Source organism: Apostichopus japonicus, chromosome 19 (assembly GCF_037975245.1).
Source record: "Apostichopus japonicus isolate 1M-3 chromosome 19, ASM3797524v1, whole genome shotgun sequence".
Taxonomy (NCBI): Eukaryota; Metazoa; Echinodermata; class Holothuroidea; order Aspidochirotida; family Stichopodidae; genus Apostichopus; species Apostichopus japonicus.
In genome coordinates, this window is record NC_092579.1 from 21,824,116 (window position 1) to 21,850,829 (window position 26,714).

Consider the following 26,714-nt stretch of genomic DNA (forward strand, 5'->3'; position numbering starts at 1 on the left):
ATATGGGCGTGATTAAAAAATTTGACAGACTTCTTTTGTCTTATATTAGCTATGGGAGCCACCGAAAAGATTTCGTGATTTCGGCCGAATTTAAAACCAGCTTAATTCGCGCATCGGTAAGTGTGTGTGTGTGGGGGGGGGGGGGGTGAGGAGAGGGCCATATGAAGAACAATGTTTTCCGATATTGTTGTAGCCTTGCTATTCGGCGTTTCCAATCTCTTACCCTCCCCTTACCGCCAAAGTTGGAACGGTATATTAATTTCGTAGGGGTAAAAGTCCGACTTGAGTTCATTCATATACCTGTTTTTGAGGGTCATCCCCTGTGGCAATGGTCGTACACTCATTTAATCATGCATGTACCTCTCCATGACAACCTATTGCATCGCCAGAAAAGGAGCAGGGGTGCCACACTAACTTCATTTAGCTCAGTCGATATTGACAGAATTCACACGAATCGATTCCTTTGAGGGGCGAGTGGTTACAGTCCACCCTATAAGGGTGTTATCAAAGGGTTCAATAATAGAGAAAGACCGAGTCTATTGTACTGAATACAAATAAAGGACCCTCTCTTCTTGTAACGTTCTCCGGAGCATTGTTTACTGGACTAATATAGGTCTACACGCTATACCACAGATCTTTGGTGGAACTCCGAAACTGTTGGAGGCATTCTCAAGCATATACGATATATCACCTGCTGACGGTATAACTATAAATACTGCATATTTTCATAGTTCGGTATTTATCGAGAATATGCCACATAGGTCACATAGGCCAAAGTCACTTCGAGGTGAGAAGGCTGCCCAAATTATATAGCTTCGCAATGTCGGTGACTGTACTACTACGAAGTCAGTTGCCGTAGCGACGTTATACGCGCAATGGAAGTGGGACAGTTCCTATAATGGATTATTTCAAAGGATCGTTTACTTGCACTCAACAACTTTGGTAAACACTGAATGTGTCTAACAACATTGGATAGGAGAACTCATGAAGTTAATATAACTCATTCAATTACAGTTTTGGAGTGGTTTCACTATATATATGGAGGAGATTAGATGCGCTTAGATCTACAAACTTAAGGACTGCTTTATGTAGTTTGATTTTCTATGGACAATGGCATGGAGCTAACAGACACGGGATTGGTAAGCACATTTGGAACAAAGAATATAAAAATCATCGCTTATTTGGACCAAGAATACTGCAACTGATTGGCGACTCAAGCATGCCTCACATCAGCTTCCTGATGTGAGTCTATATATTAACATTTTTGTAGCCTGAAGACGAAAAGAAAAAAAAAAAAACAAGGATTCTTTGAAAGTTTGTTGGGAATATCTGTTTGCGAAAGTCATGGATCTCTTTGTACGAATTCCAGCGTCGAATATGCACGATGTCGGAATTCAAACGATGCCGACAGATCAGACTTTAGATTCTTCTCCAAGGGAGGAGAGAAAATTTGGATTCGAAAATGATAAAAGTGGTGATTTGGAGCAAAGGTCCTCCCCAACAGAGAAAGGTAAGCCACCTCTGCATCGAATACCGTCACCAAATGATCCACTAACTCTAACCCTTACGACGGGCGAATCGAGTTGGTGCATGGAAAGTTCAACACCTAGACCAGTCAGTAAAATGTCCCCATCGCACTCGCCAAGAGAAAAGGGAAGGGTAATTGATGAAGGCCTCGATTCCGCCGATCGGAACTCCGCCCATGCCCTCAGTAATTTCCAACCGAGAATGGAGAGTCAACTTGAATTCGGAATGGATTATAAACTACATATTATAACATCTGAACTTGGAGTTTCTGATTGGATTAAAGGAAAAGAACATGTTCCCTTGGATGTGGGAAGGATAAAATTTGACAGTCCTGATCTGATCAAATCTGTCGACAGAGAGTCTCGAAGCGAATCTTGTGCAAGCGTCGTTTCCAACTTCAGCGGTCGTTCGTTAAACGAACCATTAGATAAATACATGGTGATACGACAGAGAACATTCCACGGATTACCGAGGAGTAAGAAGGAGTTGAGAGTTCTACCTCTGACGGACCCCAGGGAGAACAATCCTTCCACCAAGCCCAGTTGGCTTTACAGGTCCAAGACGGATTTATTTCTTGAAAAAAGACGGAGAAATAAGATGGCAGCTGCGGCACGGCGGACGTCGTACCCCAAAACTCGTCGTAGTTGGCACGACCTAGAGGGAATGACTTTCGCAGGATTAATGGAAACGTTGCCGAATGTGAATCAGTCATCCGTGGACGATGCGGGAGAAACAATTTTTGTAGATATGAATAACAATCAAATCGAAACGGGTGGTGTTGTTGTTTCTCACTCCCGGAGAAAATCATTAGATCAAGACGAGAACAAGACGCAACCAAAAAATGCTCATTCTTCCAAACTGCCACCGATCTCTTTGAAACAGAATCAACAGCAGCAGCAAGTTAAGAAGGAGGAGGATCACTTGAAAGAAAGAGAAGATTGCCAGAGAAATCATTCAGGAACTTCGTCTCCATCTTCCGGTGGATCTGATTCATCCGTCGAAAATAACGAAACACAGGGACAATCGAAACTATTGGTTCGTCAGGGTAAATTACGAAAACAATCACTGGCCGCTATACCTCTTCGTCTTTGGGAACCTTCGTTTGACTGTGTCGTCGTCAGCAGTAGGAAAGTTTTACAACCTCGTCATTTGGTTAAGACGTGGACTGATGACAGCCCTGTTAGACACCAACCTTCGCCTTTAAAGTGATGATGAATGTTAAAAGTGTATATATTTACGTATATATGTTGCATGATAACCTCTATCATACCTCCAATGAACATGCAAGGCATCCTGAATAAGTTCCTTGTCATAACTATTAGCAATTTATCGACTGCGCATTCTGAATGTTGTTATAGTTATATTAGATATTGGATCTGTTCAGATGATGTAAGAGAACCTTACAGTGAATCCAGAGCCTGAGCAGTGCTTCAACGAGAATAACTGTTCAATTGGAGGCAAGGGCGGCGGAAGCACTTTTAATCTGGGGGGGGGGGGGGGCACCGACATCAAAGGGCACTTTGCAGAAATTCGATTGGACTGATGCAGCCTTATATTTAGTACCCTTTATAACTCTTATTGTATTATCTTATTTGCGTATACACATCACTCCATCAACGCCCCCCCCCCCTTCAAGGAAAATATGCATACTAGCACTGCAATATCCAATGTGCAAATTGGGAAACAAGGAACAAGTTCCTTTTGAGACAAAATGAGGTGAAATCATGCTAGTTGCTAGTTTATTTCTTGTCAATATCTTAACAAATTTTTCCATTCGAAATAGCTTTGAGTTTGACCCACAGAAATTCATTAAAAGTCAGGGGCGTAGCCAGGATTTGCAAAGTTGTATGCACGACTATCTGAGCGGAGCGCCACCATCGGTTGGCGCGGAGCGTACAAGAAAATTTTTGGTTTTTACAAACCCCTCAGATGGCTGGAAACGGCCCTCCCCGAGTGTTCATTCTGGTTCCCTGGCCTCTTGCTAACTTGAGACACCTCAATTTTTATGTAGAAAAAGGGCACATTTTTAACCTGAGGAAAAGTGGGGGGGGGCACGTGCCCCCTGTGCCCCCCGGTTCCGCCGCCCTTGATTGGAAGTGAAGATGGGTGGAGGGGATGCGCCGAGGGGTGGGGATTGTATACGAGTATGATTGCCTTTGAAACGATAAAACAAGGTTGGGTGGAAATTTTGTCAGACAAAAAAAATATTCCGGTCAACAGTTTGAAAGTTTAACTTTTCAGCAGCTATTTTGAGCTATGTAATTGGGATTTTTCAAAATATAAAAATTTAAATTTTTTGTAGCGTGGCCCCACTAGCTGCATGGTTAAAGGTAGCCTACATTTGAATAAGTATATGATACTTAATACTATGATAATATAATACTTATAATACTTATAATAATATAAATGAAAAAGTAACAATGGTCTTTGTTTTAATTTTGTACTGCATACTCCAGTTACCGATACTTCTCCGCGTATTGCCTATTATCCAACATTAGTAAAAAATATAAAATATGCTCTGCCTGTATTTCAGTTATATTTCAATTCCAAACTCCAAACTTTACCAATATAGTCACCGGACTATACGGTATGCTCACTCCAACATTCCCGGCTCCTAACTTCCCTGCCCTTCCTGCTATATGCTCAACATAATTATTGAGATTAAGCTGTAAATACAAACCTGTAAATGACATCAGCAGGTACCTACGTGCTAAACAATGCTTAATAAGTGATTTCAGTTGGTAGCGAAAAGAGTATAGCCTGTACACTAAATGAGATTTACTAGAACATCATATTATGGATAACATGGATAACATGGATAACAGCACAACATGTTATGGATAATGAATTGAGATCTCTCTCCTATATAACAAGAAATGAAACCGAGGAAGACTGGATACCCTGTTGACAAGCATCCAGTGTGTCTAAGTCCCCCCTCCCACCCCCCCCCCCCCCGTCTTAAAACAATGTTGGAATTCGGTCGGCAATTCCCCAAACATGCAGACCTCTTACGTACGGTATTCTTGTGGTGCAGTAATAATCCCTCCTACTGATTTCTCTTTTTACAGAATGAAGGTTGGTGGAGTACGCGTGCCTCCCGACTTATTTAGGCAGGGGCATTAACCTTAATGCGGGAAGGGCAAGAGGCGAATGGAGGGGTCGTTGTAGCAGATTCCCTTGAATAAGTGGTACTTTAAACGTGCATTAGAGGCATATTTAGACCATTTGTTAAACGTGGATCTAGAATTAGGTCTGAACGCAAGGTTGAGCAAATGTCCTACTCTTGATTTTTTTTATTGAGTTAGATAAAGGAGGGGTGGGGTGGGGGTGTACACTGAGGAATGGTCTCATGCTTTCCCGATTTATAAGTTCCCCTCTGATCAGTGCTGATCGAACCACACCCACCCCCTCATATACACCACTGCCAGTGGTTAATGCAGTCTATATTCGATCCTCAACACCGTTATCCGACGGACCCTCCCAACACCCGCGGCTCTACCTCCACCAGCTTCACTGCACCTCAGACAATTACAGTGTACCAACCCCACCCCTCCCCCATCAACTATACTCTCCCAGGGCCCTGGGCAAATGTCGGGAGGGAGCTGGGATTTTCAGACTAAAGCCCAGACGTGCTGAAAGTCGCCCCCATCTCAGCCCCACCCCAGGTGACGGTACAACACCAGCGTGAAAATTACTACGTTACAAATTGACGGGGGTTATTCTCCATCCTACATTCCTCAGTTGTCCAGTGCCTCTCACTCCTCTGCCCTACATTTAACATATAAATACTGAGTTGACTGCACTGATCTGAGTTTTACAATACTAGTATAAATTACGTTATGAACAGTGTGATGTTATCGTATAGATGTAGTCTTTTTCGTTCTACCTCTACGTATGAACCTATAGCCCCAGATATTACAGTCACAACTTTAAAATTCAAGGTACAATATTTTGCATGTAGCTTGTATGATTAATTTCGACGATAGCGCCTCCATCTGTGGTTGCGTTTTACTGTTTAGATTTTTTTTAAACGGCATTCGATGCGCAAGCAAATTCTGCGGTACTAATTTTCATATGGTAGTGGTATACATCCCCGCACTCGTTTGAAAATATAACTATCACTTCCAGTTTTAGACTTCATATATTCTTTTCGCATGAAATAACTTTGAAACATCGATGAAAAACTTCAAGTGTCCCCATCTACGGTTCTTGATATATTTTGTCAAATGAAATCCCTTTCCGGAAAGGGAAACAAAAACATGATTTCAGACCAGAAATAGAGCATGGCGCGTCAGCTCTTCCTTAGGGAAATCACCGCCACGTATCCAAACTAAGAGGAAAGAGGTGACCGTTCTGGCTGATTCCTTGATGTTCTCAGTTTTCCTGAAGCAAGTCACATGCTGATTACAACTCATGTACTAGACATATCTCATGATATGAGTTATCGCTGTGATTCTTATATCATTTCCTTCCAGGTTGGTTAAAAAATCAAAAGGTAAAGCAACATCAGTTATTACTACATTAGGTTATTGTTTTTAACCGACGTGCAATTCCTAGTCCGCATATTACTAGCAAATAAGTTCTCATTGAAACTGACCAGCTAAGGACAAGGTTTTTCGAACGGTGACCGGTGTGAAGTTAGATACTTATTCCCCGTTCCTCGTTCGATATTCGCGTATGAGTAACTGAGCTAGCTATTCAGTTACGTATTCGACAATGATATCGACGTAACACCTCTGGCAAGACAAAAGCTTCTTACAAGATGTTCAACATATGGTCGTGGAAAGAGGTTTTATCAATGGCCCATGGGTCATATGAACTGTAACGACTATGTGGAAGGGTACCATAATGCATCTTGCCCGGTCCAAATAGTTCTTGACCAACTAAAATGACCAGTACTTCATCAGTTCTTAAATTAATGTAACTGGACCAGAAAAAATCACTTTAGGCCCTAATCAAGACTAGCACGCCTTGGACCACCTTACCAATGGGTCATATGAATTCTTAACACATTGTAGAAGGATACCATAATGCGTCTTGCCCGGTCCAAAGAGTGTTTGACCAATTAAAATTACCATTAAATCAACATATTTGTAAATAAATGTAACGGGAACTGAAATAAAAACATTTGGGCCCTAATCAAAACCAGCACGTCTTGGACCGCCTAACCAATGGGTCATAGGAAGTCTAAGGACCTTGTAGAAGGGTAACATAATGCGTCTTGCTCGGTCCAAAGCGTGCTTGACCAATATAAATGACCACTAAATCATTACTTCTTTAATGAGTGTAACGGGACCACGAAAAAGCTTTGGGCCCTAATCCATGCAGCACGCCTTGGACCACCTAACCAATGGGTAACATTAACTCTAAGGACATTGTAGAAGAGTACCATAATGCGTCTTGCCCGGTCCAAAGAGTGCTTGACCAATTAAAATGACCACTAAATTACTACTTCATCAATGAGTGTAACGGGACCATGAAAAAGCTTTGGGCCCTCATCCATGCAGCACGCTTTGGACCACCTAACCAATGGGTAATATAAACTCTAAGGACATTGTAGAAGAGTACCATAATGCGTCTTGCCCGGTCCAAAGAGTGCTTGACCAATTTAAATGACCACTAAATCATTACTTCTTCAATGAGTGTAATTGGACCATGAAAAAGCTTTGGGCCCTAATCCATGCAGCACGCTTTGGACCACCTAACCAATGGGTAACATGTACTCTAAGGACATTGTAAAAGAGTACCATAATGCGTCTTGCCCGGTCCAAAGCGTGCTTGACCAATTTAAATGACCACTAAATCATTACTTCTTTAATGAGTGTAATTGGACCATGAAAAAGCTTTGGGCCCTAATCCATGCAGCACGCTTTGGACCACCTAACCAATGGGTAACATGTACTCTAAGGACATTGTAAAAGAGTACCATAATGCGTCTTGCCCGGTCCAAAGCGTGCTTGACCAATTAAACTGACCATTAAATCATTACTTCATCATCGAGTGTAACGGGACCATGAAAAAGCTTTGGGCCCTCATCCATGCAGCACGCCTTGGACCACCTAACCAATGGGTAACATGTACTCTAAGGACATTGTAGAAGAGTACCATAATGCGTCTTGCCCGGTCCAAAGCGTGCTTGACCAATTTAAATGACCACTAAATCATTACTACATCATCGAGTGTAACGGGACCACGAAAAAGCTTTGGGCCCTCATCCATGCAGCACGCTTTGGACCACCTAACCAATGGGTAACATGTACTCTAAGGACAATGTAAAAGAGTACCATAATGCGTCTTGCCCGGTCCAGAGAGTGCTTGACCAATTTAAATGACCACTAAATCATTACTTCTTTAATGAGTGTAATTGGACCATGAAATAGCTTTGGGCCCTAATCCATGCAGCACGCTTTGGACCACCTAACCAATGGGTAACATGTACTCTAAGGACATTGTAGAAGAGTACCATAATGCGTCTTGCCCGGTCCAAAGCGTCCTTGACCAATTTAAATGACCACTAAATCATTACTACATCATCGAGTGTAACGGGACCACGAAAAAGCTTTGGGCCCTAATCCATGCAGCACGCTTTGGACCACCTAACCAATGGGTAAAATGTACTCTAAAGACATTGTAGAATAGTACCATAATGCGTCTTGCCCGGTCCAAAGCGTGCTTGACCAATTAAACTGACCTTTAAATCATTACTTATTAAATGAGTGCAAAGGGACCGCGAAAAAACTTTGGGCCCTAATCCATGCAGCACGGTTTGGACCACCTAACCAATCGGTAACATGTACTCTAAGGACATTGTAGAAGAGTACCATAATGCGTCTTGCCCGGTCCAAAGAGTGCTTGACCAATTTAAATGACCACTAAATCATTACTACATCATCGAGTGTAACGGGACCACGAAAAAGCTTTGGGCCCTCATCCATGCAGCACGCTTTGGACCACCTAACCAATCGGTAAAATGTACTCTAAAGACATTGTAGAATAGTACCATAATGCGTCTTGCCCGGTCCAAAGCGTGCTTGACCAATTAAACTGACATTTAAATCATTACTTCTTCAATGAGTGTAAAGGGACCACGAAAAAGCTTTGGGCCCCAATCAAGACCAGCACGCCTTGGACCACCTAACCAATAGGTCACAGGAAGTCCAAGAACATTGTAGAACGGTACCATGATGCGTCTTGCCCGGTCCAAAGAGTTCTTGACCAATTTAAATGACCACTAAATCATTACTTCGTTAATGAATGTTAATGGACCTGCAAATATGTTTAGGCCCTTGTGAAGACCAGCACGCCTCGGACCACCCAACCAATTGGTCTTATGAATTCTAAGGACACTGTTGAAGAGTTCCATAATGCGTCTTACCCGGTCCAAAGAGTATTTGACCAATACAAACGACTAATGCACAATCATTATACAGTAGATTCATCAATATCTTCTTTTTTGAATTTCAACTCTACGTCTGTACCAGTGTGGTGATACAAAACAAAAGCAACACCTTTGGCTCGCAAGTTTAATGCTTATTGGTGCTTTACAATCATCAGCATACAAAGTTTCCTTCCCATTCCGGAGAAACACACGCGCACTCTTCTTCTTTTTTTTTTGGGGGGGGGGGAGGGCCCTTAGCGCAACAACATTTTCAGAATGAAGTGATTTCTGTAGACTGGCAACGAACTGAAAACGTTTTTGTTTTAATTATTCGTTTATAGAACTAAATTTTATTTCTTTTATTCATTTCACCCGTCAACCCTTCACATATTTACAGATTCAAAGAACAAAGAAGTGTTCTTGCCTCTCTTCTTGAAAGTGGTTTTGAACGCTTTAACCCCCATCGTAGATTCTGAAAGATTCCACTGCTACATTGTAGAGCTGACCATGGAGCTATAAACAGACAATCAGTCATCTCGGGTCAAGCGGAGATAAACTGACTTTAATAGTTTATTTAGCAAAATAGTCTTCAAGTGAAATAGGTCTACCCAGACATATATTTTATGCCGAAATCCCTTTCTGATTTATTTATGATCTCCATTAGCCATAGTTGGTAATGAACCATCCAAGTTACCCTATAGTGCCAATCTATGCATTTTGATTTTATCGTGTTCCCATGCATGTGCTTGTTCTTTCTCTTAGCGATTTTTCAATAGAAAGTTTCTATTGGAGTGTAGAAGGCAAATCCACCATAAAAAGTCTCACTGGGTTTATTCCAACTAAACATAGACCAGAGTTAGTGTGACTTTTTAGTTGATTTCCTTTCATTCAGTTCTACCTAATTATTAAGTATAACGTTCATAATCTAGCCAAGGACGTCGCTAGTGGGGGTGTGGGGTGTCTCATCCCCCCCCCCCCAATCTTGGTAAAACTGACGAAAGTTGGAAAATTTTTGTGCGACAGTCGGAATTTCCGACTGTCGCACTCGAATTTTTCCGACTGGCGCTCTCGAATTTTCAAATATTCTTGTAGTGACCTAAAATTTTCGGTCAAAATTGACCTTGAATCAGTCATATTTGCTACGATTTCCTTGTCACAATGAGAAATTGTATGTCGCGATCTCTATACTCCACCATACAAAACTTCGTATGATTTTGAATACTCTAAAAAAAAATGCCTAATAGAACTTCTGCACAACATATACTATTAAAACGCTCAATGCTAATCTACGGAAGCTTAAAAATTCCATCAACATAAGAAAAACTTTGCCCCATAAGGTGAAATTTTTCTGTAAATTGTTTAGATAACAAGATAAAATGTTATCAAAAAACAGAAAAATGTTACATTGCTTACTTGCTTTAAATGAGTAATTGAACAATTTTGTGAAAAATGTTTAATTGAAAACTAATCAAATCTCGTCAATTAGTCACTTTTTGCTGCAAAATGTTCATTTGTTTACTTCATTCCATAAGAACAATTGAATAACTTTTCTGAGAAATGTTTAATTGACAACTTATCTTATCTCGTCAATTGGACATTTTTGGCAAAATGTTCAATTGTTTACTTCATTCCAATTGAGCAATTGAAAAAATTTCTGCAAAATGTTTATTTGACAACTTATCGTATAACGTCAACTCAACATTTTTCTGCAAAATGTTTAATTGTTCACATCATTCCAAATGCTCAGTTGGAATGAAGTGAACAATGTTTTTTTTTATTCATGTGAGTGATAAATAGCCCCACCCCACCCCCAAGAAAATAATATTAAGCCCGCTAGGAAAAAGCACTGTATTTTTGAGTAATTCACTATGTCGTCGAATATAATTTTCGAAAAAAAGTTTCCCCTTTGTTACATTAACATAGCTTTTTTAGTCAGTAGTCTATGTAGCTTATCAAGCAGATAACTTGTACTCAGTTGCTTACTCGCTTAACCAGAGTGATTGATAAGTTTGTAAAGTGAGGGCCAGTGGTACAAATGTACCGAGAAAAGTTTGGAACAAAAGTGCAGTCGCGAAAGATAGGGTGTCTGACTGACACTGACCGTATCGTTGACGAGTATAGTGCGGGGGGGGGGGGGGGTACAAGGCAGCAGTCGGAATTTTCTGGCTCCAAAACCCATCCAGTTGGAATTTCAGCCACTAAACCCCCAATCATCATGCATTAGCTACGTCCCTGTATCTAGCTATACAAAGTTTACACAATACACAAAACACATTCAATCCATTAGCAAAAGTGCTAGATTTAAGGTCAATTTCGCGTTTGTTAATTTAAGTCAAAAATACACTTTCTAATCACTTACAATTGTATTTAATGTATTAATTCTTCGGTAAATATCAATTAGGCTATATGCTGAGTCAATTATGGAAGTATAGAAGTCAAGAGAAATATTACATGCTTAATATCCACCCCCCCCCCACCACTCCCCATTTATTCTCTGATTGGATTGAAATGTACTTGCAGAAGAAAAATTTTCATGCCAAATTACTTTAATCTGGTAGAATTGATACACTTTTACCAATCTATGTGCAAAGATGTTCCATACACTATTACTCAATACTTCATGAGATAAATTTGAAGGAGCGGAATAAAGGACCATGCGTTCTGATTGTAATTGAATGATTCATTCAGGATGTTTCCTAGAAGTTTTCTCTCGTAAAAGAGCGCTTGAACATTAGGCTCGAACTAATTGATACCGATGTACGAGCTGACTGCCTACCGTCATTTAACGTCCATGGAATACCTTTAAAAGGCTGAGAGTTCATATTTATCATAGCGTGATTGCTCCCTTGCGTCGAACCATTAAAATTGATAGATAACTGAAATAATCTGCAGCATGTTGACAGTTTAACTGCTTTTTTGCATTTGTATTCCCAAATGAATGAAATATCGGAATATCTTTCCTACTACGAATGTCTCTGACCCACGTTAGGAGAGTTAAAGTGATATTGTTCAATGTTTGAACGTTACTGCATGTACCATTAATTCATGGACCATGGTACTTGGTAGGCCTATATATATAGGGGATGGTTTATTTCTTTGATTGTTTCTCCGGCTGTATGCTTCATAAGCTTCATTGGGCTATCATGACAGTGCAAGCCTGCTACAAGCCTGCTACAGCCTTGCTACGGCCTTGCTACAGCCATAGAAAGATGCTGTCGCTTTATGCCATCGTGTTCAAATATCTGCCACATTGCAATTTTTCCCTTTTGATTAGGCTGAAATTTCGTAAGTGATTTGAGTAAGTTAAAGTGTTATATGCTAACATATCGATGAATTCGGAAGTCATTTAGAGGCTTTTTTAAATTGTAAAAACTTTCCGACAGAATTTGGCCATGTATATAGACATTCTGCCATTAATTGGAATGCACTTAAAACGAGTTCTCTCTTTTTCATTCCTTGAGGGTCCCAAGTGCAATTTGTAATGCTAACGGTTGACACTAAACGCACGATACATAACATATGAGATGGACACTCATTTAAGAAGTGATGATGTAGTGGTCATTTAAATTGGTCAAGCACACTTTGGACCTGGCAAGACGTATTATGGTACTCTTCTACACTGTCTTAAAAAATCATATGACCCATCGGTTAGGTGGTCCAAGGCGTTCTGGTCTGGATTAGGGCCCAAAGCTTTTTCGTGGTCCCTTTTCACTCATTAAAGAAGCAATGATTTAGTGGTCATTTAAATTGGTCAAGCACGCTTTGGACCGGGCGAGACGCATTATGGTACCCTTCTACAATGTCCTTAGAGTTCATGTTAACCATCGGTTTGGTGGTCCAAAGCGTGCTGCATGGATTAGGGCCCAAAGCTTTTTCGTGGTCCCGTTACACTCGATGATGAAGTAATGATTTAGTGGTCATTTTAATTGGTCAAGCACGCTTTGGACCGGGCAAGACGCATTATGGTACTCTTTTACAATGTCCTTAGAGTACATGTTACCCATTGGTTAGGTGGTCCAAAGCGTGCTGCATGGATTAGGGCCCAAAGCTTTTTCATGGTCAAATTACACTCATTAAAGAAGTAATGATTTAGTGGTCATTTAAATTGGTCAAGCACTCTTTGGACCGGGCAAGACGCATTATGGTACTCTTTTACAATGTCCTTAGAGTACATGTTACCCATTGGTTAGGTGGTCCAAAGCGTGCTGCATGGATTAGGGCCCAAAGCTTTTTCATGGTCCAATTACACTCATTGAAGAAGTAATGATTTAGTGGTCATTTAAATTGGTCAAGCACTCTTTGGACCGGGCAAGACGCATTATGGTACTCTTCTACAATGTCCTTAGAGTTTATATTACCCATTGGTTAGGTGGTCCAAAGCGTGCTGCATGGATTAGGGCCCAAAGCTTTTCGTGGTCCCGTTTCACTCATTAAAGAAGTAATGATTTAGTGGTCATTTTAATTGGTCAAGCACGCTTTGGACCGGGCAAGACGCATTATGGTACTCTTCTACAATGTCCTTAGAGTTCATGTTAACCATCGGTTTGGTGGTCCAAAGCGTGCTGCATGGATTAGGGCCCAAAGCTTTTTCGTGGTCCCGTTACACTCGATGATGAAGTAATGATTTAATGGTCAGTTTAATTGGTCAAGCACGCTTTGGACCGGGCAAGACGCATTATGGTACTCTTCTACAATGTCCTTAGAGTTCATGTTAACCATCGGTTTGGTGGTCCAAAGCGTGCTGCATGGATTAGGGCCCAAAGCTTTTTCGTGGTCCCGTTACACTCGATGATGAAGTAATGATTTCATGGTCAGTTTAATTGGTCAAGCACGCTTTGGACCGGGCAAGACGCATTATGGTACTCTTCTACAATGTCCTTAGAGTTAATGTTACCCATTGGTTAGGTGGTCCAAGGCGTGCTGCATGGATTAGGGCCCAAAGCTTTTTCGTGGTCCCGTTACACTCATAGAAGAAGTAATGATTTAATGGTCATTTAAATTGGTCAAGCACTCTTTGGACCGGGCAAGACGCATTATGGTACTCTTCTACAATGTCCTTAGAGTTTATATTACCCATTGGTTAGGTGGTCCAAAGCGTGCTGCATGGATTAGGGCCCAAAGCTTTTCGTGGTCCCGTTTCACTCATTAAAGAAGTAATGATTTAGTGGTCATTTTAATTGGTCAAGCACGCTTTGGACCGGGCAAGACGCATTATGGTACTCTTCTACAATGTCCTTAGAGTTAATGTTACCCATTGGTTAGGTGGTCCAAGGCGTGCTGCATGGATTAGGGCCCAAAGCTTTTTCGTGGTCCCGTTACACTCGATGATGAAGTAATGATTTAATGGTCAGTTTAATTGGTCAAGCACGCTTTGGACCGGGCAAGACGCATTATGGTACTCTTTTACAAAGTCCTTAGAGTACATGTTACCCATTGGTTAGGTGGTCCAAAGCGTGCTGCATGGATAAGGGCCCAAAGCTTTTTCATGGTCCAATTACACTCATTAAAGAAGTAATGATTTAGTGGTCATTTAAATTGGTCAAGCACTCTTTGGACCGGGCAAGACGCATTATGGTACTCTTCTACAATGTCCTTAGAGTACATGTTACCCATCGGTTTGGTGGTCCAAAGCGTGCTGCATGGATTAGGGCCCAAAGCTTTTTCGTGGTCCCGTTACACTCGATGATGAAGTAATGATTTCATGGTCAGTTTAATTGGTCAAGCACGCTTTGGACCGGGCAAGACGCATTATGGTACTCTTCTACAATGTCCTTAGAGTTAATGTTACTCATTGGTTAGGTGGTCCAAGGCGTGCTGCATGGATTAGGGCCCAAAGCTTTTTCGTGGTCCCGTTACACTCATAGAAGAAGTAATGATTTAATGGTCATTTAAATTGGTCAAGCACTCTTTGGACCGGGCAAGACGCATTATGTTACCCTTCTACAAGGTCCTCAGACTTCCCATGACCCATTGGTTGGGCGGTCCAAGGCGTGCTGGATTTGATTAGGGCCCAAATGTTTTTATTTCAGTTCCCGTTACATTTATTTAAAAAAAATGTTGATTTAATGGTCATTTTAATTGGTCAAGCACTCTTTGGACCGGGCAAGACGCATTATGGTATCCTTCTACAATGTGTTAAGAATTCATATGACCCATTGGTAAGGTGGTCCAAGGCGTGCTAGTCTTGATTAGGGCGTAAAGTAATTTTTTTACATTAATTTAAGAGCTGATGAAGTACTGGTCATTTTAGTTGGTCAAAAACTATTTGGACCGGGCAAGATGCATTATGGTACCCTTCTACATAGTTATTAGAGTTCATATGACCCATGGGCCATAGATAAACCTCTTTCCACGACCATATGTTGAACATCTTGTAAGAAAGCTTTTGTCTTGCCAGAGGTGTTACGTCGATACCATTGTCGAATACGTAACTGAATCGGTAGCAGTTACTCATTCGCGAATGTCGAACGAGGAACGGGGAATAAGTATCTAACTTCACACCGGTCGAACGGTGACGCAATTTCAAGCTCGTATTCATTTTGCATTGTCAACAAATATGACTGTGCTTGTGAACAGCAGGATTAGTTGTAGTACTGTGTGCCTAACTAGCTAGTAAAGTAGTGATCGTTAGTCTACAGCTTGCCTCCCTGGCGTTTCTGGAGACAAAATTGCAGCCATTTTCATACGTATTGGAAACGCGTCTGGTATGAGTGATTTGTTTAACTTTCAACTTTACATCAGTGTATACCAGGACCTCAGTTAGGCCTAATGGCTATAGACTCCCTATGGGGTAATGTAGTTAACGCGTAGGCTAACTTAATTAGGTCCTACTTAGGGCCAACCCTAGCCTAGGTTCATAATCATACTTCACAGGCCACCTGGATGAGGTCCAGGACGCGTTAAATAATATGTCAGCAGTTAGGTCTAGCCAACCGTTAACAACACCTGTAGTATAACAATTATTAACATCTAACAAGACCTCAGACTATATTTGAATTACTTAACCAATCGCAATCATTTTATAGTAATTCGTAGGGAGTGGTATGGAGCATGAGGAGAGGGATGGATATTGTGATAATTGCTTTTGCGTTTAATTCAAGTCAGGTATATACCTAACTTAGTTGAAGAATTTCACAGATCAAACTCAGAAAAAACACTATTTGTGCATGGGGCTAGGGGGGCGGTGGTGGAGGGGGATTACATGTCATCCAGGGGAGGGGTGGTTTCTCTACTTTGGGAAAGTTTGAGGAAATGGAGGGTGAGTAGATGTAACATGGTGCTTCATTTTGTTTTTGTTTAGATTGTACCACACATACATATTATGCACTGTGCAACAGGCCTTTTTGGTAACATTCTGCCTGTGCGAATGGGTTGGGGAGGGGGAGCTGATCCACCAATTTTATTTTTGTGGGGCTTAAGACTCCCCCCCTCCCCCAGAAGTATACATGGTTGCGCCCTAAGTCTACACCACTCAGTGTGGTTCACTGTTGAAATGACTATTTAAGGACCTATAGTAATCATAATTTGTAATCATAACATTTCACAAATTTTCCATAACTTTTCAAACAAATTTTCCATAACCATCCTGTGTGTTTAAGATTTATTAAGTTTGATACTGATGGCAATATTGGTACTTGTTTTCTCTTTTTTATTTCCAGCTGATGTACTTACAAGTGCCAAAGTTCCAACTAGGGAAAAGAAAAGGAAAAGGATACTTCTCAAGGGGAAGACTTCACAGCTCCCAGAATAAACTATTTGCCAAAATAAAAATATTCCAGTTTACAGATTGACTCTCAAGTACAACTTAATATTCCTGTACAAGAAACTGTAGTCTTTGGTACTGTTCTTTGTTACAGTTAGTCCTAACAGGATCAGTTATAGATGTTTTTAGTAAAAACAACTTTTTACGGTAAAATACAGCTCTACCTTGTACAATTGCCAATATCAAAAAATAAAAATTCTTCATCAGTTTTGTAGTTGTTGAAACAATTCTGTTGATACTGATCATAAATCTAGAAAGGTTCAGTTACACAGTTGTAAAACAGTACAAAATTCAAGCCTTTTCCAGCTCTCAGATTATTTTTTGGTCAGAAAGTACCTTTGTTATAATAAAATTGAACATGGGTCATCTAGACATTTGTTAATAAAGAAAGGAGAAAAATCAGGAGGAATCAAATATGAAAATATATCAATTCCTTTTGACGTAGGTTGCAATAATAGTTCAACCTTTTATAGACCAAGAGAAGTGAGAACAAATACTTGAGGCAGGTTGTTGAAAGAAAAAAGTTTGTATCTTAATTTCTCAAGATCACAGACCAAAGCAACAAAATGGCAGGACCTACGCCGTGGCCCGCGGTGATTAATCTTGGAAACAGCATTGTTGGTGTCAGCATTTTGGCTATGCCATTTTGCTTTAAAGAGGTATTTTCACTACATTATTATTATTATTTTCTTTTCAAAATTAATAAACAAATAAAATATTTATGGAAATATTTTCATAACATAAATATTAATTAGTAAATTAATGAATGATTCCAGTTTTGATAACATTTTGGTGATGTTGTATTTTGTTGGTACGGTAACACGGTTTACTTTAAAGAGGTCTTCACACTACATTATTGTTTTAATTTTTTTCAAATTTAATCAACAAATAAAATATTTTTGGAATTTTTTTTCAACATTTTGGTGTTGTTGTATATTGTTAGTATGGTAACAAAGTAGCATAAAAATTTCCATAAGTTAATAGTAAAAACATAATCAATATTGTATCAGAGTTTGACCTTGAATAGAAATATTATAACTTGAATTCTTTCTTTCTTTCCTCAGTGTGGGGTATTACTGGGTGCAATTTTACTGCTAGTTGGAAGCAACCTTAACAAACACAGCTGCCATCTCTTGCTCAGGGCATCCAAAGCGACAAGAAGAAACTCATATGAATATCTTGGTAAGAACAACAAAAATTTGCTGGTGGCATCTGCAGTTCAGTGTAAATAATAATTATTGTGGCACCATGCCAAAAACTTTCGTACCAGTCTTTTTATTCCACAAGTTTACTGCATATGCTTCCAGTAGGTATAATGTGGTACTGTCGATGCATGTTATCATATGTACAAGTGGCTCCCACCAATTGTGATATGCCAAATAAATGTATTTCATTGGATTAAAATAAGATCACATTTTACCCACATTAAGTTATGTGATTCCAAACAACTCATTGAATATTACCCGACATATTCCAGGAAAGTTACTCATGCTTAAATGGTCATTCATGTACATGAATACTGTTAGAATCATTTTACTGTCTCTTTCATGTAACATGCCACCTTCAGAACTACTGCCTCCTCACCCTCACCCTCTCCCCCCCCTCCCCTCCCCTCACCCTGCCTATTGAGGCAGTTAGTTGTCCATCTTACTCTCCATTGGTTGCATATAACCTGAATGGTCTTAATAACTAAGATTAAGAAAGTACTTGTGTAAATAGTTTAACAATTTTTTGGCATGTTTAATTTAGGACAGTGCAAATGACCAGAATAACATATATGATTTAGCATACTACTTGATGGAAAACCTCAATTTGGTCTTATTGTAAACACAATTGAGTATTTAAGCCTCTCGACCTTGATATAGCTGACAAAAAATTAGCTGACAACCGTTACCACTCCCAACTGTTATGAAAGAAATGTGTGATATGAAATTGTATTTGCCATACATATGTGTACATATCTTACCAGTACATCTACTTCTGAACAAACTGGATATTGATTTATTAGCGTAAGCCATACACAGATACACGTGTAATAGAATGGTTGGACATATATAAATATATATATATATATATATTTATATATATATATATATATATATATATATATATATATATATATATATATATATATAAATATATAAATATATATATATATATATATATATATATATATATATATATATTAATATATATAAATATATATTTGTGTATATACTCTCATCTCACCTTGACATCCTACAGAAGAATAACAAGTTCACAGATCAAGTATCAATCAATATGTTAGCATTGTTGGAAGCAGCTGTTTGCATAACTTCGTTGGGCAATTTTGAAAATAACATGGCGGACATTGGCTAAGCTATAACAACCTTACACCATACATGAATATTACAGGTGATAATGGACTACTGTAGTTCCTCAAACTTTCTGCACCAAGAGACTTTCTCATATTAGTATCAAACACATGACCAGTTGCAAAACTGGAAAAGTTTGAACAATTTCCTTATCTTTTTGTGAAATTTAACACTTGACTAGCCATGGTACAGTACAGTTACTTCCCAATTCATTCTTCCAGAACAAGTTATCATGAACGGTGCTATTGGTATTTGAATTCAAATAATATTGAAATGGTGTTTGTGAGGATAGGCAAATAGCTTTTGTTGGTTTTCTGGCTTGCCTTTAGAAACTCAAGCTACCATTGAAAGAACAGTAATTTCTATCAGCCATAATTTAAAGATCAGAAGTATTCATGATGTCAAAGCAAGTTTGGTAATTGTAATAATAAAAAAACAAGATCGATGCAACTTTGGGGTAACTCACTCAAAATTCAAACCCAATGAATATAAATATAGCTTTAAAGAGCTATTTGTTTAATATGCACAGTATAAAATGTAGCTTAAAAGATCTATGTGTCTATGTATATATAGTATAAATGTAGCTTTAAAGATCTATGTGTCTATGTATATACACTATAAAACGTAGCTTGAAAGATATATGTGTTTTTAATATATACAGATTATACGCTGTTTGATTCAACGTTGCACTTTTCTTTCTTTTATAACCGTAACTCAGTGATAGTGTTACCAGGTACCATGGTACCAGCAACAATTTTTAACGAAGACCTGCACTGCTAGGAATATAATATTAGAAATATATTAGAATATTTCAAAGTTTCACAGTGTAACTTTACCACAGGGAAAGAGCTCTGTTTGTAAGAAATAATATATTGGATTTCAACCATTGCATGATTTACTTTAAGTTGCATTTGATGTCGCTTATAAAACCCCAAAATACAAAAACAAATTAGCAATTATATGCTAGAGCCGTCGTATGCTCAATTCGTATTGGTTAGCGAAAAGTAGATAATTAGACTCTCAATTGCAATTTCTAGAGTGTAAATGTTTAACCAAAAAAATGCCTTGTACATGCTAGATGCTGGTAGATAGATCGAGGAGAGGGCGGGGGAGGGTGGGCAGGGGGGAGCGTGAGGAACGTAATGACCCGTCTACAGGTGTTGGTTCTGAGGTCACATAGTAATATTGTGCATTTGGGTATGCTACAGTAGCAGTACTTATATTTTGGATGATTACATTTGCCTTTTAATTAAAACTGAACAAATGAATGAAACACACACCAACTATGGCTCACTTCAAGGTGTGCTGTGTGAGATAATTATCATAACACTGGGATTCCAGTGTAAAACTGTCGTAGGAATTAATGTAGTCTCATTTTGTTTCTATTTCTTTCTCTCACAGCATATCACACATTAGGGGGAGTTGGAAAGTTGGCTGTGGAACTCAGGTAAATCTTCCATTATATGGATGTGTATGCTGTGCCTACAATGAGCCAATGAGAACACCAAACACTGCCATATAATGCCAAATTAATTTGAAATAATAATTTCCTATTCATATATGACGATTTCTTACAATCAAGAGTGTTACGGATTAACATGTGACAAAATCCTCCAATGAGAGTGCACGAAACTGACAGATGCCAATTTTAATAATATTTGTTTTCGTTCATAAATTCATCCCATGCTTGAATTGGTCTTTACGTGTGTGATTAACAAACCTTCAAAATGGCCTTTAACTAGATTCACTGAAAATTTTGGAATATATATTTGTACCCTACACCAGGAGGGCAATTGCAGTCACACATTGTGAATGTAAACAGCACACCTAAACTTATGAGGAGTGGGACTTTTAGCACACCTACCACACCCCTAATTTTCTTGTGGAGTTTGATTTTTAGCACGACTGGGAAGTATTAATAGACAGGGACTGATGTTGGTTGTATGGTACATATCCATATTTTCCTGTTTTCCGTTTCATTGTATCTCACCACATTTCATTTTGCCCTTATTGTGCCATTCCTTTAACATTTAGTATTTTTGTGGTCTATATCTAATGTCCTCAACTTATTACATTCTACAAATGTTGTGTTATTTGTTATTGTTTTACAGTATAATATGTCTGCTGATAGCATGCTGTGTGGCATATTTTATTATAATGGGAGATCTCGGGCCAGCAATTATATCCAAGTGGTTTGGATTAGAGGTAAGTATTACTGTTGGGACACTTGTTGTAGTGTTGCTTTATATATGTGGAACCAAAAGAAAGGCGATGTTTTAAGCTTCAACAGTCCAACAATCATATCCAGTAAACAACTTAGAAGATAAGCTGTTTGCAAAATGTATTAACCAAAGTAAAGTGGATGGAAGCTTTTAGACACCATTCTTTTGGGGTTATTTTTTTCTTGCATTGTGCACATGTTATGTTACATGTTACAAACTTATATTTTAGCCTTTAAATAGCCCCTTTCTTATATGGCGGCAAGGTTCAAGTGGGTTGTAGAAAACAGTAACACTCTTTCACAAAAACAAACAAACGAACAAGAATAGTAAGTAAGATGAATAAACTAAATTACTAACTAGCAGTAAATATCTTTTATGATTAAAGTTAAAGGAAAATTCTAACTTTGACAGCTTTCATCAGTACGTGAATATGCATCACCTTTGTTGGTCATTGTAGTGCTATGACAATGCATCTGTGTGTCTGTCTGTCTGTCTGCTTGACTTAATTTATTTCTGTCTGTCTGATCAGAATAGCAATAAGTCTCTTGCATAATGAAATACTCCTGTCACAAGTTAATATATCTCTTTGAATTTAACTAAACATAGTAATAATACTTACCAGGCTTGGGGTAATCGTAATCAGTAATCGTAATCGATTACAATCGATTACATTTTTTGAAGTAATCGTAATCGTAATCGATTACTTTTGTGAAAATTACAAAGTAATCGTAATCGTAATCGATTACAAGGGCAAAGTAATCGTAATCGTATTACATTTATGATTACAGTGAAATTTGAATGAGAAGGGCAAAATTAGTAGAAATGATTAAAACTAATTCTTACTATTGGCTTTTAGTGTGACCAAAGAAGTGTTCCTGCTTCTAGAATTCTCTAGCACAATAAACTTATATACTAAGAAGTACTGGGGATTTGATCGCCATATTCAAGGATTTTTTATCACCTGAATTATTCTGTTCAATGCTGCCTCTCAGCGTTCACAATCCTTTTGCATACACAACTGGTTGTCTGTTTAATTGTCTGTTTAAATTGTATTTTTTACTGGACTTATGGGTTACACATCTTAAACGTGTTAAGGCATAAATGTCTAATGCCTGGTAGGAATTGTAGATATACTTCCACAATTTTGTCCGTATATACTGTAAATGCCCTTCCTTTGCCCTATTTCATTGCCCTATTTCCCGGCAGAGAGTTATATTAAACAGATATGCAGAGGATTGTGCAAGTAACCACAATGTAATCATGATTGTAATCACGATTACATTACAATGTAATCGTAATCGTAATCGATTACTTCAACTTTAGGCTGTAATCGTAATCGTAATCATACATTCTCAAGTAATCGTAATCGATTACACTCGGATGTAATCGCCCCAAGCCTGATACTTACAAGAACATTGAAAGGTCAATTTCACTTTCTAGTGAAACTTCATATTGTTTTTATTTACATCTGGTCATTTTTTGTTTGTTTCTAGAACGATGGCCGTTTACGGGCAGGGTTTCTCATCTTCCTAGCCATCTTTTGCATTATGCCGCTCTCCCAGAGGCGGAGCCTGGACAGTATTAGCTCCATCAGCGTCATCTCCATTGTATTTTATCTTCTCTTTACAGCTGATGTGAGTCTCAATCTTCAGGTTTATACATTGTTGATGTAATCTGTGCATAGTTACATTGTACCTTTGCATGTACTGTTTTATAACGTTATTACATGGTTATGAAAGGAGCTTTTTTCTTTTATGACTTTCATTATCATGACGACATGATCATACAATGTTTTGAAATGATTCAGAGGTCTAATTGTTGTGTGCTTATTAATGTAAGGATGTTTGTTCTTCACCTTCACTGCCTATTTAATTACTACATAGTTAGGTACTGCCAAACATGCTGTTGTTACATATTGATACCTCAGTTTTCTGTTACTATATATAAAAGTTGTTGTAATATTACATTCTCACATAGCTTTGTATTACTATTGTTAAATTACTAGTTTCATGTTGAAAACCTTATCTTCCTTTTGTTAAAGTTCTTTTTGTAGTATATATTTATGCTGTATGTAAATGTGGTATAACTATATATGATTTCATGTAGTCACATTATCTAGCTGAAAAATTTCCAAGTTTTTCTCTTTATGATATATGTGATAATTTCGTAAAGACCGTAATTTGTACGTAGCTCTAGGAAGCTTGTCATATAGTTCATTATCTTTCTCAGTGATTCTCGTTAGTGTTCAATTATACTGTTGAACAATTACTCTTAATTTTTATTATGATACGTAGTTGGTATAACAAAAGTAATATGTTATATTGTATACATTATGCAATTATTGCATATTTATATGATAATTACATGTTGCAGCTACAATAATTAAATCAATAAAACAATTCAAAAAAGTAATTTAAAAATAATAAATAACATAACTATAGGAAACTTGATGTTGCATATTTCATTTTCTTTCACATTGATACTCTATATTGTTTACTGATGATATAAATTATTGATTGTACTTCCATTCCTCTCCTGCAGATAATTTTTGATTGCCTTCCGTCCCTGTTGTCGGGCGAATGGTTTGAATCCATCTCGTTTTGGAAACCTGCTGGTGTGTTCAGAGGAGTGTCCATATTTTCAGCTGCTTTTAGTTGTCAAACGTAAGAAAAAATCCACAATTTTGTTCTCGCAACTCTGGATTGTTGCAAATACACCAATCGTCAAATAGCATGCACCTTGTCATTCTTTTCAAGTTTGAGGAAACTTGTGAAATGTTAAGACATAGACCTTCCCTATCTAAGAAGATACTAACTGTTATAGCCTGTTAGATATGGTTTCGATTGGGCAATAATTTTATGGCCCATCCGGCAGATTCCCGGTTACCATTTCTCATAGATATAAATATCCCATGCACGCATTTCAATTTCTCATGATACGGAAGGGTAACATAACCGGTTGTACTTGTAACATGATGTACAACGAAGACCAGAACAACAACTTTTGACTATAAAAAGGGGAGGGAAGGGGTGTAGGGAGGGGAGAAAAGGGGGAAGGGAGAGGGGTTAATTATCCCCAGATAGTTTAGAACCATTCATGTTTATCTATAGTTATCAAAGTTTGATCAATTCTTAAAAGTAAACTAGACCACTTCTAGCCAGCAAATGTCTGTGTTGATCTTAATATTCTTTATAGTCAGTTCTGTAGTATTTGATTATCATTAGATTGTTGTCGTCTTTGCCCACAGCGTTCTGTTTCCTGTTTATGAGACTCTCCACGAAAGAACCGTTAAAAAGATGGAAGATGTAGTTAATAAAGCCGTCAGTTTTGTGTGTACGATCTATATGTCTGTGAGTATGAAACCATACATTATTGTATGAAGGGCTAAGGTGACAGTCCAGCGCAAATTATTGGGTTCCACTCGAATGAGTCGGTGGGTTGCGGGATTCACCCAGACGTCAGGAAAGTTCACCTGGTTTTCTGGAGCCTGCCGGAAAATATAGATTTTTTTTCTCAACGTCAAATCCCTAGGCCAAGATGATGTTCATGCATTCAGAGCATTAATTGATTCTGATGGGTGGGTATGTTGTGGGGGGTGGGGGGGGGTCATGGCTCAGTCCTCATGAAAGATCATAAGTCATGGGTACAAAGGTTTTTCCCACTGTTGAGTTCAGTAACTTGCTGGAAAGTTCCTCAAAATGTCTTATCATGTAGACCCCCTGGAACAGCCAAACCAAATCTAGTAAAGAGCTAGTCTGTACCATGCATACATCTCTATGCAGATGTACAACATATAAGAAATCTTGGGTTTTTTTTTCCTCTCCATGCTCTCTGTTTCTAGTCATGCTATTTGTTGAGGAAAAGTATAACTGTTCTTCAATAATTACAATCTTATATGTTACCTCTTTCCTCTCTCTGCTTGGACAGGTCGGGTTCTTTGGTTACGTTTTATATCACCAAGGAGGTGGACCAAAAGGAGACATACTCTTAGACTTTCAACCAGGTTTCATGTCCGAGGTCCTTCGATTAGGATTCACCTTCTCGGTCGCTCTTAGTTTTCCACTCTGCGTATTTCCATGCCGCGCCAGTATCTACACCTTGTTTTTCTCTTCGGTGAGTAGTACAACCTCAGACTTGTTTTTTGAGTTTACATAAAAAGTTTAAATTCACTGACCCCAAATTATAGCACTCTATGATGGCTAGAACTTTTTCAAAACGTACTTTCCTGGAGGTCTTTACTCTCCAAATTGTTCTCAGACATTGTTAAGGGAACACACGAGATGACTGAATGTCCCAGTGAGGAAAAACTTCCTCGAAGGTTGTAATAAAAACAGTTTACGAATTTGATCAAGGTGACCATATTTGAATATCTAGCATATTTGGGGCCAATACAGCATACCTTTAATTTATATGATAATTTTTGTTTTACTCATTCTTATAAAAAACATTACTTGGGTGTGTACTATGCCAGCTTCCACATGTAAATTTAGCTGTTCATACACAGATATACATTTCCATTGTGCAAAGTGCCAGCCATTGTACTTACTTATTGTCTACTAAACTTTGCGAGTGGGACCTAATGGCATCGTGAAATGGTTAACATACAGGGTTTTCCACAAGCTTTGAAACATGGTTCGTGACCAGCAGCAGATGTGAGCTTGCATCTCCGTGACTTTTTTTTATGTGTCCTCCATTTTAATGTCAATGCCAGTGGCCATCCTACCGTACATAGAATCTTGATTAAATGATTTGGACTTTTTTCATGAATTCTCTTTATTTCAGTCACATTCTTTAGAGAATCCTCATGGAGGAGGAGCCGGAGGTCCAGAATACATTCCTCCTGGGAAGTTGAGATTCATCACATTCATTATTGTAATATCAACTCTCTGTCTGGGTATTACTATACCAAATGGTAAGCAGGTGTATGAATTTTGCTTTTTCACAATAACTCTTATTCTTTCCAAATCAACCATTACATGTTGGCAGTGTAAGAGTGGCTGGGGAGGTGGGCGGGGGGGGGGGGGGGGTGGGGAGTGAAGGAGGGCCAGATTTGGTTGAAAGTGCACATAGCATTGGGAGATATCTGAAGAACCTCAAAGGCAATGTGGTAGCAACGTGTACATCCCCATAATTACCAGTTCCTAAGAAAATACCCGAGTAAAAAAATGGTCAGAACTTGGCTGTCACAGGATTCTTCTTTTCATGGTTGCTTTACTGTTCATGAATGATAGAGGGTTTATAACCTCTAGTAGTACTATACTAATAATATAGTAATACTATAGCTATCAACTTACTGTGTGTGATAATGCACGTAGATCATCAATGAACATCTCTGTGATCCATGGACCTGTTTTTTACACATGGAAATGTCCATGTCCTTAGACTTAATTATCCTCTTGAGTGACTCAGCTGCTATTAATTTACCTGCTTGAGTGAAGAAGGTTCTTCTAAAGTCACTAATATGGAAGGAC

The 26,714-nt window shown here is 38.6% G+C and overlaps 2 protein-coding genes across 5 annotated transcripts in view; both read left to right on the forward strand.

Moving 5' to 3' along the window:
• Window positions 1-414: 414 nt before the first annotated feature.
• LOC139960467 (uncharacterized) lies at window positions 415-3,948 on the forward strand. The gene has a single exon (XM_071958846.1). It carries the CDS (start codon window positions 1,345-1,347, stop codon window positions 2,734-2,736), a length of 1,392 nt encoding a protein of 463 aa, XP_071814947.1. The 5' UTR covers window positions 415-1,344; the 3' UTR covers window positions 2,737-3,948.
• Window positions 3,949-5,901: 1,953 nt separating this feature from the next.
• The window catches only part of LOC139960461 (uncharacterized), a 33,161-nt gene continuing 12,348 nt past the window's right edge, over window positions 5,902-26,714 (forward strand). Inside the window, exons 1-11 of one of the 4 annotated variants that reach the window (XM_071958830.1) lie at window positions 15,430-15,609; window positions 16,564-16,742; window positions 17,213-17,326; window positions 17,732-17,849; window positions 20,423-20,468; window positions 21,133-21,226; window positions 22,737-22,877; window positions 23,785-23,906; window positions 24,491-24,593; window positions 25,171-25,356; window positions 26,026-26,155. In XM_071958830.1, coding sequence (XP_071814931.1) covers window positions 17,234-17,326; window positions 17,732-17,849; window positions 20,423-20,468; window positions 21,133-21,226; window positions 22,737-22,877; window positions 23,785-23,906; window positions 24,491-24,593; window positions 25,171-25,356; window positions 26,026-26,155 — 1,033 coding nt within the window. In that variant the 5' untranslated portion in view covers window positions 15,430-15,609; window positions 16,564-16,742; window positions 17,213-17,233. Of the gene's footprint in view, window positions 6,023-15,429; window positions 15,610-16,563; window positions 17,327-17,731; window positions 17,850-20,422; window positions 20,469-21,132; window positions 21,227-22,736; window positions 22,878-23,784; window positions 23,907-24,490; window positions 24,594-25,170; window positions 25,357-26,025; window positions 26,156-26,714 lie in introns of those variants that run through there. The other 3 variants (XM_071958831.1, XM_071958828.1, XM_071958832.1) reach the window with 3 other exon arrangements.

What these genes read in the sequence shown, in the direction of transcription:
- LOC139960467 (XM_071958846.1), top strand. Translation starts at nt 1,345, where the DNA reads ATGGATCTCTTTGTACGAATTCCAGCGTCGAATATGCACGATGTCGGA.